The sequence below is a fragment of the Hyalella azteca genome, unplaced genomic scaffold (genome assembly GCF_000764305.2).
Source record: "Hyalella azteca isolate HAZT.00-mixed unplaced genomic scaffold, Hazt_2.0.2 contig2759, whole genome shotgun sequence".
Classification (NCBI taxonomy): domain Eukaryota; kingdom Metazoa; phylum Arthropoda; class Malacostraca; order Amphipoda; family Hyalellidae; genus Hyalella; species Hyalella azteca.
Window position 1 is genome coordinate 29,157 of NW_025933022.1, and position 14,303 is coordinate 43,459.

The window sequence follows — 14,303 nt, forward strand, 5'->3', positions numbered from 1 at the left end:
CCTTATCCGTCCTCCTTATCCGTCCTCCTTATCCGTCCTCCTTATCCGTCCTCCTTATCCGTCCTCCTTATCCGTCCTCCTTATCCGTCCTCCTTATCCCTCCTCCTTATCCGTCCTCCTTATTCGCCCCTCCTTATCCGTCCTTATCCCTCCTCCTTATCCGTCCTCCTTATCCCTCCTCCTTATCCGTCCTCCTTATCCGTCCTCCTTATCCGTCCTTCTTTATCCGTCCTCCTTATCCGTCCACTTTATCCGTCCTCCTTATCCGTCTTCCTTATCCGTCCTCCTTATCCGTCCTCAAAATATAAGTTAATCCTTCGTCAAAATTTAAGTAGTCCAATGCATGGCCGTCCCAAGCGCGCCCCTGAAGTCAAGCAGCCGTGATGTTGTTGCCTCTCATGTCCAGGCCTGGAACATCGCAAGCTTCATTTGTATGTCATCTTATTCCAACAATTGTTCTTATATTCTTATAACTATTCATACATATTCTTTAAAGAAACAAGTGCAAGACACATATATCAAATTTTCACATTGTACGTCAAATGATTTCTTGATAATTATTATCCATAACTTTGATGATCTCAGAGTTATGCCAAGACGACCAGTGTTCTCATCAGACAACTAAGCGATAGCATCGATAAATTGCACTGAAATATCACATAAACTTGATGCTGAATCGATTTGATATTATACATCAGATTATGCAGGGAGGCTCACCTTTGTTAACCAAAACATAATGCAAATAGAGTTCTGTCGCAATCAACGGCCTCCAGATATCGCTCGCTCGAATCGAAGCCTGCACACAAGGCGGTTGTTGGCTGCACATAGTGGTGCCAAGCGCTGGCATTGAAGGGCAGGACGTTCATGCTGCTGGTCCACTTCCACTCGCCGCTGTCAGGGTAGAACTTCAGGTCGAGCCAAAATGCTGCAACAAACGACGGGATATTCGTTGAGAAGTTGGGAGCTATAAATGCCCGAATGTTGGTCAGCCTGTATGTATGATTTACACTTACTTTTTTTAATTAGATTCTCACATAATCACCATTAAAAAGAATCCCTAGCAAATATTTTCCTTTTATTTCAAATATATAAAGAACCAAACATCAGGAGAGTTAGTCACTGGCTCTTGAGGAAACACTGACAACGGCTTGCATCAAGCACAAGCATCGGTATACCAACTACGCAGATCGACATGACTGGCGCTATTCTTTTTCTACCAGTAAAACAAATTATTTAGCATCATTATTAATAAAACTATTGACAATCTCTATTCCTCTACTTCTAATTCAGCCAATAACAAAATTTAAAATATGACTGACAGTTGCAAAACATGACTCTTGTATACGCTATAGCAGTCAGTCCAATGGCAAGTGTTTTCTGTGCATCCAAACGCCCTTTATGTATACTTCCTATGAATGATAATTAAAAAAAGAAACAGTTCAAGAAACTTTGTTTGCAGTTACATTGTAGGCAAGCAAAAGATGGATGCAATAATAAGCCAACAAATCAAGACAGCAGACTGATGACAGTAGACTTCATAGTCATCCTGCCTAGTTTGGTTCGTGTCCTTTGTTCACTTTAGCAAAAAGGGACAAATGTAAAGAAAATACGCGATGTACGTGCCTAGAACATCAGCCCAACCACAACTCTTGTTCAAGACTCTTTTGTGACGGAATTGAATGGCATGACAATAGAATTGCTTGGAATGATGCATAACTCCTATAATTAGATCCAATCTTGATGATCAGTACGGCTAATCAGACTGGAAATTATTGCTTACGGTAGGCAATTGGGCTAATCCCAGCCAAGCTTTTCAAGTAGATCTCCTCGCCAAAAGATTGCAGTCCGAGCCCCGCACACAAGGCGGTGATGTTGGTCGTGGAGGCAGAAACCGGCGTGGGAAATAGTGACGTACAAGTCTGAAGGATTTTGTCGTAGAACCTGACGTTGTAGTCATCAGTTAAAACTGTTGGTATTAAGCACGCATTAGTGTTTTACAAGGGAAACGTTATCATACAAAGCTTCGCGCCTAAAACTTCTTCATAACTTAACAATAAATCACAAAATTTCAAAGAAAATTTGGCGGCGGGAGCGAAAGTTTATTTCTTCATTGGTGTTTTCCGATGTACAATAATTTTATTATGTAACCTATTAGCTGTAGCACCTCTACGACCGTTGCCAGGTGAGTAATTTCTGAGCGTCCATTTACAGACATGAGGTTTACCGTCTCATTTGAGGTTCATAGACAAGAACATTTGTATACCAGTGAGTGAGTACCATTACTCGTCGACATAGACAAGAACATTTAAATACCAGTGAGTGAATACCACTTACTCGTCGACATTGACAAGAACTTTCGAATACCAGTGAGTGAGTACCACTTACTCGTCGACATAGACAAGAACATTTGAATACCAGCGAGTGAGTACCACTTACTCGTCGACATAAACAAGATGAGATTGCATGGATCGCCTGCAATAGTAAAATTTGCCATTTAAAATGCCTTTAAATTTCTGAAAAAGCGGGAGTAAATGAAAAATTTCATTTAGATATTGAATCCCAAAATAAAGAGGCCAAGTTATCTTGCCGTACCTATATCCTGAATATGATTGCCATTTGTGTTTACATCCTGTGTTTTACTTAAGAAGAATAAGTGACAGCAAATATTTGGGAAATAACTCACCTTAGATCATAATCCAATTCTTACATAAAATAAGGAAGAGTTATAAAAAATATTTTGAATAAACATAGCAACTGTGCAAAGGCCTTTAATTATCGCTCACGGCTCCTACTGAATTCTCACATATAATTTCAATTCATACTCAGGATTCCAATCGAATTCCACAGCAGCTGACTTTTATTCTTGACCTGAGTTTTAGCATAAATATTACCACGCTTTACTTAGAATTTAAAATGATACAAATGAATCAATTGATTGAAACTTTAAATCAGTTATTGCTTTTGCAAAAATTTTCAAGATGAGTAAGTATTTCTCATATTTTATAAAGGAGATTAGTTCCAAAATTAAAGGACACAGAGTATATTTATCATGGGCTGGTCATAATTGTGGCAGCATTACTCGTAAATCAATCAATTAGGCTAAGAAGCGATCACGAATGCAAATTTCCGCTATCCACTCATGATTCCGCACCATAAATTTTACGTCACGTCGCTGGTTAACGTGCATCGTCTTACTCTGAATCACGCCGGCGAATGACAAGTCGCCTCCGGACGAATTAAGCGTGATGTGGTAGGTGAGTGCTGAAGGGTTGATTACCGGGGCCGGTAATTCTGGGCACAAATTTCACGGATTAGAACTTATCTAAAGTAAATGAGTCTAAATAGTTCCTAGAAAATCTCTCCTCAATTCGCTGAAACTCGAAGTAATGGACAAGCATTATTAATGAGATTCTTGACAAAAATCATTCACAATAACTTTGCGTTTTCTTTTCACCTCCCACTGGGATTTGGTACAAGCTGCTGGGCCCCCAAGGCTGCCCCATGAAGAGGCGGGTGAGCACGAAGGTTAAGTTTGGACAAGACCCAGTCACTTCTGTCGCCACCGCATCCCCACTTGACACAACCTTCGTTTGGCCGTCAAACTCGAGCTGGTACGTGATGAAGCACCGACTTTTGCTCTGGTCGTTGAAGGTGACGTTGAAGATCACTTCCGGGTTGTTGTACGTTACGCCGATTCTCAAGTTCGACGCGTTAGGCTCTGTTGGTTGACAAAACTATGTTAATTCGAGGTCAATAAATTGGTTTAACATATATTTCACTTTCCAATTGAATTTAAATTCAGGGTAACTTTTTCATACGATTCCCCCATCTCACCAGCAGGTGCCACCAGCTGTTTGGCGACGTAGATGACGTGGTTCCCCCCAGAGGTGCATGGGGCCCCTACGGGCCAGGGCACGCGGGTGCCCCAACACGCACCGTCACGCAGAGCAAAGGTCGTGTGGTCTGAAATGATGACTCAACTGAATTATTGGGTAGGCGGTTACCATTATTTGATCAGCATCCGAAGCATCACCTTTGGTCTCTATAATCTTAATGATGCATAGTTTGCAAAGAGGTATAAGGCTATTAAAGTACTGTATAACACAGGAGAATTAAACTAATCGAAGGCCCATCGTTCACATCACTTAATAAAAACTATTTAAGGCAGCACTGACTGGTCTTGGCGGCCTGCTCCGCACAGGAGCGCAGGTCGGCCGCGGACACGAGCTTCTCCTCCAGGGTCTTCAGGCAGTCGTTGGTTGCGGCGGTGATGGCGCGACGCGTGTAAGTGACGCCTGACTTCGTCGCCAGGGTCCGAAAGTTGACGTTGACGGACCGCGACGCGCAGGACGACATGCCAGACTTGGTGCCGTGATACTTGACCTGTTTGAGGTAATACTCGTAATTATTTGTTGAGAATAAGCTTGTTAATGCTATTTTTAGATGGCGTTAAAACACAGAAAAGGCGTATTGTTATGTAGATAATGCAGGGATACATCCTACAGTTTTTAGACAACCAACCCAGCAAAATGTTCATACTCACAGCGACAGTGTACTCATCAGCGCCGGTTCCCTGCAGAAAATCAAGTTTCCATATTAAATGATGGATAGATGTAAGTACTGAATAAAATAAAAATTTACTAATTAAAAAATCACTTGTTTGCTTAAATCGTAAGTTAACCAGGGATTTGAAAAAAAGACGATACCATAAAAATTCACCATTTCTTTATAAAAGAAAACGTTTCAGAGTCCAGCTTCATTGCCAGTTTATAACACAACGTTCAGTTTAGAAGAGTTTAGTCCTAGAACCACAAATACAATCAATTAGTAAAGTAAAGTCCACTGTCAGGTATTAAACGGAAACAAGTTAATGAGACATGAAATGAACGCTAGTAAAACGGGCCTATCTATTTACTATTTAAAGAGGAAAGGAGCTAAAAGCGGCATTCAGACTTGGCTTCTTTGTGAATATATACAGGGATTCTAAATCTCGTAGATCAATATCACCGGATGTGAAAGCTAGAATTTTATAATCATTATCAGATACAGAGGTGTTGCACTGCTCGGCATGAACACGTACAACAGAATGAGGAGGATGTGCAAGTAGGTTCTCCGTTCTATATTTCCTGCCCTTGTGCTCAGCCAGCCTAGTCTAGAAATTGCGTGGCGTCATACCGATGTACACTGTTTTTTCAATCGGCTCGTTTTCAGGTATGAGGATACCTTCCCTGTTATTATGCGATCGTCACTAGTTTACAGATATAGTTGAGCGCAGTGCGCATCAGCGTACGTCGGTATGACGTCACGCAATTTCTATACAAGGCTGGCTGAGCATAAGGGAAGGAGTTATAGAACGGGGAACCTATTTGCACATCCTCCTTATTCTGCTGTACGCGTTCATGATGAGCTTTGTAGCTGATAGTGATTTTAACGTTTTAGCTTCCACATCCGAAGTTACTGATCTACGAATTTTAGAATCCCTGTATATATTCAAACAGAAGCCTATAGTCTGAATGCCGCATTCAGCTTCTTTCCTCTTGAAATAGTAAATTTTTAGGCTCGTTTTACTAGCGTTCATATCATGTCTCGTTTACTTGTTTCCGTTTCAATACATAACAGTGGATTTTACTTTACTAATTGATTGTATTTTTGGTTCTAGGACTGAATTTTCTCCTGAACTGAACTTTATGTTATGAACTGACGATGGAGCTGGAGTCCGAAACGTTTTCTTTTCTAAAGAAATGGTAAATTTTTGTGGTATTGTCTTTGCTTTTGAATTCCCAGAAATTTACTTATAATAAAAAAACAATGAACAAAATAAACTAATAAATAAAAGGTGGATAGAATTAATTTGGCAGACAATATCAGTCAAATTCTGATACCTGTACAGTTTGTTGTGTAGGTTTGCTCGATCCAGTCCTTCTCAAATAATGTGTTCCTCATTATTTATTCATATAACGACAAACCGTTCTCAAACTGTTGTGACTGATAGACTTGCCACGCAGTAAGAAATATGAAGAAAAAAACAGAGTGGCAATACCAATGTGGAAATTCTGTGAAAAAATTACAGACTTAATTTGGCGTAACATTTAGTCGAATGAGTTCACATGGAAAATAAGTATCAATGACTAAATGCATTATTTATGGTGCAGGTGAGATGCAGAAAATAAGTTGACTTTTTAACATTCTTCGTCTATTTCGTAACTGTGAACAGGGAGCCTCTGATGCAGCCAACTAAATGTATGCGATGACCTCAGTTTGTGACCAAGGCGATTTCTGAATTATATGAAAAGCAGTTCCATACAGTTGGCATGAACATTGCCGCGAAGATAATTGATTTGAATATTATTATTAACGCTGAACTGGACAACAATGAATGATGTGGTGTTCTCATTTAACGAGTTTGTAGCGACCATGTATTTCCTCGAGTTACCCCCGCAAGTCATTTTCTACGAACGTTGGTGGATTTTAGCCATTATAGTTCAGGGCAGCTACCCGTTAATTGGTACTCGCTCTTTTTGACCATGCCATTTTATTTAAGATAATTACCTATAACCAAATGTAATCTAATTACGGTTAAATATAAGTTATCAATGCATTCCAAATATTAGCTCGGGCCTAGTGCTTTACAATATCAAGTAATCCTAGTTTGTCCGATCTATTTACGTGACTATCATAGCTTATGTAACCTGGTCGCACTTGCTATCATAGCCGCACTTGCTAGCATCCCCACGCCTTACAAGTTGAAGTCGTTGGAAGGGCCGGGAATTTAGAGCCAAGGGATATCTTTAGCCTATACAGTTTGAACGCTGTTTCACTTCATAGGCTATTTATTTTTGAGAAAATATAATTTAGATTGTGCCTTTTTTGCACGGAAAGGGAAAACAAACAAATAATGTGAAATTAAATTGAAGAAGAGCCTAAAAATTGACAGGCATAGTAATAATTTTTTTTTAAATTGAAAAATTTGATCATATTATTAATCTGGATCTGAGCCAGTTGGAGACTTTTTGAAGTGCCTCCCCATTTTACGTTTCCTTTAGGTTTTTCACAATTTATGTTTTCTCAAAGAATCATACGAACAAAACTAGTTTGTATCATTGTTTTACATGTGTGCATAATGTTTCAGAAAGATCTAACAATTAGTAAACGAGGTTTTTACCCAGACCCTCTCCTCAGCCTTAATTATACTCACATAAGTCGACAGGAGGAGACAGACGGAAATTACCAACTTGGCCTTCATGGTGACGGACGGACGTTATTGTTTAATTTTGAATGTGAACTGACACAAGACTTTTTAGTGATAAATAACTGTTGAAAAATACAATATTATTATTATCATTATAGGCTGCGTGAAAACTGAGCTTTAAAACCTATCTTGTAAAATTTGAGGAATAGATCGGACTTCTTCAATTAGGTCCATGGAGTTAATTTGTAGACCTTTTAAATGCAATAAAATGCATTTGGTAGTATCAATTAAAAAAATGAATATTCGCGACTATAGCAGGAGTCAGCTGTGTAAATGTGTAAAGGTAGAAGCACACACAATTCAATTATTTAAGTTGTTCATATACATTCACAACTGATTAATAGACTGTTTTTACGACTACAGCCCATCTTAATTAACGGGCCACTTTCGTCTGCTATTTTAGTGCTCGTGATATGAGATTCAATTATTTGATAGTATTGCCAGTTCTGTCTCGTCCATCTCCTTCTTGGATTTGGCAGTCAACTGACCCCGAGTTCCTAAACTCGTGTCATTGTACCGGATCTTTTCAGGACTGACGATAGTTTGAAATAGCTACTATAGACTTCCACCGGGTTCGAAATTGTACCGCGCAATAATCAACCCACCAAAATGCAAACAAGTCTGAATGTTAATTAACACCGCACTTAACACCAATGCACAACAAAAAAACAGGCTCCAAAAGCGCGTACAAACGCGTACAAAAAAGTCAGCACTAGCCAATTTACACGAAACACGCGTCATAAATCTACCACAGAGACAGTAAATATGTAATGTTTCGCGATGTGACCCAAAACTTAGACAAGAAATGGTATAGCGGACTTGTATACAATATTATACAACAAAACCAGAACTGGTTTTTTACACAAACTCTGTCTTACAGACACAACTGCATCCCTCAGAATAGGCAGTGTCGTAGGTCCTCCTGTCCAAGTGCACGCATTTCTCCAATTGGCTTGCTTCTCACCCGCCCAAAGGACAAAGCCATTACGGATTCACACAAAATATACAGGCATTATCATCTAGAGCCAAGCATCAAAGTCACCTATTCATAGTTTTTATAGAATCAACCTCATACACCCTACCAAAACCTCTCAATACCGTCAAACGGGATAATAAGGGACGGGCGGGGTAAAAGTTATGTTTTTTACAATCTTCAATTAAATTGGTGTGAAATTACCAGTCGACATGTAAGCTTACAGATAAAGAAGAAATGCTATACGGCTGCTGATACGAAGCTTTCAGTGGACAAGGTCGTTGTAAATGCTAAATGGCATGTCCATGGATAAGTCAATATCACATTAATAATACGGTAATGAATGGATATGGTAATTTCATATCAATAAAGTAAAAACAAGTAAAAATCACAAAAAATTTCATTTGTTCTACATCAACATCATCTAGAAAGGAAGAGGAGGAATTCAGAGTACTGTTATAGTAATGGACGAGTACGCTTTACATACTCCAAACGTTTAAAAATTAAGTTTTATTTCAGGTGTCCCGGATTACCCCGTTCCTAGGGTAATTCGGGACGCTTCGATTTTGCGTCTGGCACCTTACGAATAGCAAATGGAATTTTTTTCGAATATACCATACGATAGCACTCGCAAAGACCTTTAAAATGAGCCCAAACTTGCTTATGAAATGTTTCATGGTGAGAAGTTTGTAACGAAAAACGTTCGAAACCGTCCCTTATTACCCCGTTTGACGGTACTGGATCAAAATCATTTGTATCTTAATTTAGAAAAAATCGAGAAAAGTATTGCGCTTCATCATAGATACACATTTCATACGCTCACAAATGTTACGCGTACAATCACACGTATCATCATAAACACAATTATCCACTAGCGAACATTTATCCCCCATCTGTTTAACTAACTGAGCTCCTCGGCGAACACCGTCACAAAATATTACAAGACATTCAAAAGCTCCGAACTACTCGCATTATGTCCTCTGCTTCCACCTTAGTACACATATTCACCAACCTCCACACACTCTCTCCACCTTCATACAAAGCTCACTATTCCTTGGCAGAATTTGCGATTGCGTTTCTAAGTGCAGTTAGTCAATGTAAAAATGACGCAATTGACTTCCACCACATTTCATACGCATTCACCATCCTCAACATAACCTACAGGCCTGCTGCACCTGGACCTCAGTTTCCTTAATAAATCAATGTGCAGCTACCCTGACGATGGACGTAGCTTTCAGACAGAGTGGCGCTCGGTGTAGACGATAAACGATTAACTTGATCACAAATTTAATATCCCCTCCTATCTATCCTCTAGAGTCTAGAGCACCGTGAGATTCATCACTCAATATCATATTCATCATCACCGTTACCGTACGCATCATTTGCATTCATCAAACATTATAAAATTTAAATAAGTTTAAAAATGAGCCTGTCACCGACATCTCACTCGTACGTAAAACCCATCAAAGCCCCGACGAGTTTCTTCCTTCACTTCCTACCACACCATATTTTCAGGTATCTCCCTAATGCATAGAAATGCGCCTACCTTGGTTCCAATCTACCATTTTGTTTTCTCCTTCCTCTCTCTGGCCACACTTTGTCACTTTTTGTTCTTTCCCACTTCAAAGGCACCGCAACATACACTAATTTATGGCTACACCAAATTCGGAAGAATATTCCCCGATGTCCCGGGGATTTAGAAATAATTTTAAGAACCTTCAACACTCGGACACTTGACTACGTTGGGCTTGACCTAGTGGCGGCCACTGCTTGCGTCCCACCACGAATGTGCCGACCAGCAGAATGGGGCGGCGGTGCGTCGTCCACCGCCGGTAAGAGCAAGAGCCTTGCATCCAAGTAACTGTGATTGGTCACAGCTGTGATTGGTTGTGATGTCATCCTCCCCAGACTGTGATTGGCTATGGGATTGTGATTTTATCCCATTCAGACTGTGATTGGTTGTGTGATTGCCTTTCCAATATGCTGTGTGTTTTGGTTAATCCAATGCCCCTACAGAATTCTACACTGAGTCCAGGTTTACATTCATTTAACTGTCCGCGTTAACAGTTTTTCATTTGTCTATGTTTAAATCCTTTCGCTAGGTTACGTTTACATTTTTTATCAGTCCACAATTATTTTGTTCATGAGTCTATACATTTACAGTTTTACTATATACCTTATTTTCCGTTTTGAATTAATCCACATTAAAATTTGGCATCAGTCTACGTTTACATTTTTTATCAGTTCAACTTAACAGTTCTTTCCAGTCCATGTTAACATTTTACAATCGGTTCAAATTTTTATTTTACATCAGTCTACTATAAATCTTTCATCAGTACACATTTACACTCTGCATCAGTCTACTATACAGTTTTCATCTGACCACATTTACACTCTGCATCAGTCCACTAAACAGTTTTCACCAGACCACATTTACACTCTGCATCAGTCCACTATACAGTTTTCATCAGACCACATTTACACTCTGCATCAGTCTACTAAACAGTTTTCACCAGACCACATTTACACTCTGCATCAGTCTACTAAACAGTTTTCACCAGACCACATTAACACTCTGCATCAGTCCACTATACAGTTTTCATCAGACCACATTTACACTCTGCATCAGTCTACTAAACAGTTTTCACCAGACCACATTTACACTCTGCATCAGTCTACTAAACAGTTTTCACCAGACCACATTAACANCGTCGACATAAACAAGAACATTTGAATACCAGTGAGTGAGTACCACTTACTCGTCGACATAGACAAGAACCTTTGAATACCAGTGAGTGAGTACCACTTACTCGTCGTCAGAGTAAATCTAAGCCACTCGATCGTTCAAATTTATCATTCATTTATAGTTACATGAAAAAATTACTCAACATGCTCTGTAAATTAAACAGTGCAGAAAAAAGATAAACGACATTAAAAGTGAGCGGGAAATTATCCAATTTATTCAGACCGAAATCTAACTAAATAAAAGTTCGCATGATAGCAATATAATTGATGCTGAGCCATCAAGATTCTCTTGTAACGATTGCCGTGTTTTGCTTCCATGAATCATGCACAGAAGAGGTTCCTTTCATCTAAAGAGGTTCCTTGTTATCACGGCCAAGAATGAAAAATATATATAACGCAGTACTCACTGCAGTGAGTGAAAGAGAGCGCATCTTCTCGTCGACGAAATCGTGAAGTCACGGACGGACAGACAGACAGACGGACGGACGGACAGACATGGCGAGCACAATAGTGCATTTTTTCCATAAATGAGAAAATGCGCTAAAAATGACTCGCTCATTAGGTTTAAGTGAAAATGAAGTCATTTAACTTTAATTTCATTAAATTGTTTTGTTTTTCAACCTTAAAATCATTGAAATCATAACGAGTGCACCGTGAAGGCATTGCCCAGGATGACGACATCCTATAGCCGCTCGCGTCACCCCGACCGCCCCAAATGAGTTCACATCGAATGACTGCGACATAACGCGCTCTTGTCGCTGTAACTTTGCCAAGAGTGAACAAAGTTACCCCAAATCTTTTTTTTACTTTATAAGAGTTCTTGCAATGTTAAATCTAATTTTGTTTGGGTATCTCATTCCGTAATTATATAGAACAATGCCTCAACAATTTCTGAGAACTTCTATCTTGATAGTACAAACTAGTACGCTTCAATAATTTCACAATTACAAATATTTGATTATTGTCCTAAATCCATGAACATTGTTTACATGATATAAAGGTCGGGAAGTTCGTATTGATCTGCACTCCGTCGACGGTTTGGAGGGTTGTTTGCAACGTCTCGTACACATCTATTGTTTGGCAGGGCAGGAGCAAGTGGGTGTCGCGTTTCGGCACCTCAATGACGGTGTCGTTGTAGCCCAGCATCGAGTCTGTCAAAGTCACCTCAAAGCCCCTGATGAGATTGCATGGATCGCCTGCAATAGTAAAATTTTCCATCTAAAATGCCTTTACATTTCTGAAAAAGCGAACATGAAAATTTTCATTTAGATATTGAATCCCAAAATAAAGAGGCCAAGTTATCTTGCCGTACCTATATCCTGAATATGATTGCCATTTGTGTTTACATCCTGTGTTTTACTTAAGAAGAATAAGTGACAGCAAATATTTGGGAAATAACTCACCTTAGATCATAATCCAATTCTTACATAAAATAAGGAAGAGTTATAAAAAATATTTTGAATAAACATAGCAACTGTGCAAAGGCCTTTAATTATCGCTCACGGCTCCTACTGAATTCTCACATATAATTTCAATTCATACTCAGGATTCCAATCGAATTCCACAGCAGCTGACTTTTATTCTTGACCTGAGTTTTAGCATAAATATTACCACGCTTTACTTAGAATTTAAAATGATACAAATGAATCAATTGATTGAAACTTTAAATCAGTTATTGCTTTTGCAAAAATTTTCAAGATGAGTAAGTATTTCTCATATTTTATAAAGGAGATTAGTTCCAAAATTAAAGGACACAGAGTATATTTATCATGGGCTGGTCATAATTGTGGCAGCATTACTCGTAAATCAATCAATTAGGCTAAGAAGCGATCACGAATGCAAATTTCCGCTATCCACTCATGATTCCGCACCATAAATTTTACGTCACGTCGCTGGTTAACGTGCATCGTCTTACTCTGAATCACGCCGGCGAATGACAAGTCGCCTCCGGACGAATTAAGCGTGATGTGGTAGGTGAGTGCTGAAGGGTTGATTACCGGGGCCGGTAATTCTGGGCACAAATTTCACGGATTAGAACTTATCTAAAGTAAATGAGTCTAAATAGTTCCTAGAAAATCTCTCCTCAATTCGCTGAAACTCGAAGTAATGGACAAGCATTATTAATGAGATTCTTGACAAAAATCATTCACAATAACTTTGCGTTTTCTTTTCACCTCCCACTGGGATTTGGTACAAGCTGCTGGGCCCCCAAGGCTGCCCCATGAAGAGGCGGGTGAGCACGAAGGTTAAGTTTGGACAAGACCCAGTCACTTCTGTCGCCACCGCATCCCCACTCGACACAACCTTCGCTTGGCCGTCAAACTCGAGCTGGTACGTGATGAAGCACCGTCTTTTGCTCTGGTTGTTGAAGGTGACGTTGAAAATCACTTGCGAGTTGTTGTACGTTGCGCCGACGCTCAAGTTCGACACGTTAGGCTCTGTTGGTTGACAAAACTGTGTTAATTCGAGGTCAATAAATTGGTTTAACATATATTTCACTTTCCAATTGAATTTAAATTCCGGTTAACTTTTTCATACGATTCCCCCATCTGACCAGCAGGTGCCACCAGCTGTTTGGCGACGTAGATGACGTGGTCCCCCCCAGAGGTGCATGGCGCCCCTACGGGCCAAAGCACGCGGGTGCCCCAACACGCACCGTCACGGAGAGCAAAGGTCGTGTGGTCTGAAATGATGACTGTACTGCAATATTGGGTAGGCGGTTACCATTATTTTATTGTCATCACCTTTGGTCTGTATAGTTAGTATATGCATCATATAGTATACGATGCATAGTTTGCAAAGAGGTATAAGGCTATTAAAGAATTGTATAACACACGAGAATTGAACTAATCGAAGGCTCATCATTCACATCAATTAAAACTATTTAATGCAGCACTGACTGGTCTTGGCGGCCTGCTCCGCACAGGAGCGCAGGTCGGCCGCAGGCTTGAGCTTCTCCTCCAGGGTCTTCAGGCAGTCGTTGGTTGCGGCGGTGATGGCGCGACGCGTGTAAGTGACGCCTGACTTCGTCGCCAGGGACCGAAAGTTGACGTTGACGGACCGCGACGCGCAGGACGACATGCCAGACTTGGAGCCGTGATACTTGACCTGTTTGAGGTAATACTTGTTGTTATTTATTGAGAATAAGTTAATAAATGTTATTTTTTAAATGGCGTTTAAACAAAGAAAAGGCGTGTTCTTATGTAGATAATGCAGAGGATTCATATCACAGTTTTTAAACAACAACCCAGCAAAATGTTCACACTCACCGCGACAGTGTACTCATCAGCGCAGGTTCCCTGCAGAAGATCAAATTACCATGTTAAAAGATGGATA

The 14,303-nt window shown here is 39.9% G+C and overlaps 1 protein-coding gene across 1 annotated transcript in view; it reads right to left on the bottom strand.

Moving 5' to 3' along the window:
* Positions 1-247: 247 nt before the first annotated feature.
* Positions 248-14,303, bottom strand: part of LOC108668506 — a 16,173-nt gene continuing 2,117 nt past the window's right edge. Inside the window, exons 2-10 of the mRNA XM_018155738.2 lie at positions 14,237-14,266; positions 13,868-14,075; positions 13,522-13,650; positions 13,142-13,405; positions 12,883-12,978; positions 11,957-12,163; positions 1,781-1,966; positions 718-925; positions 248-408 (exon numbers count right to left, since the gene is read on the bottom strand). Coding sequence (XP_018011227.1) covers positions 723-925; positions 1,781-1,966; positions 11,957-12,163; positions 12,883-12,978; positions 13,142-13,405; positions 13,522-13,650; positions 13,868-14,075; positions 14,237-14,266 — 1,323 coding nt within the window. The 3' untranslated portion in view covers positions 248-408; positions 718-722. The remainder of the gene's footprint in view (positions 409-717; positions 926-1,780; positions 1,967-11,956; positions 12,164-12,882; positions 12,979-13,141; positions 13,406-13,521; positions 13,651-13,867; positions 14,076-14,236; positions 14,267-14,303) is intronic.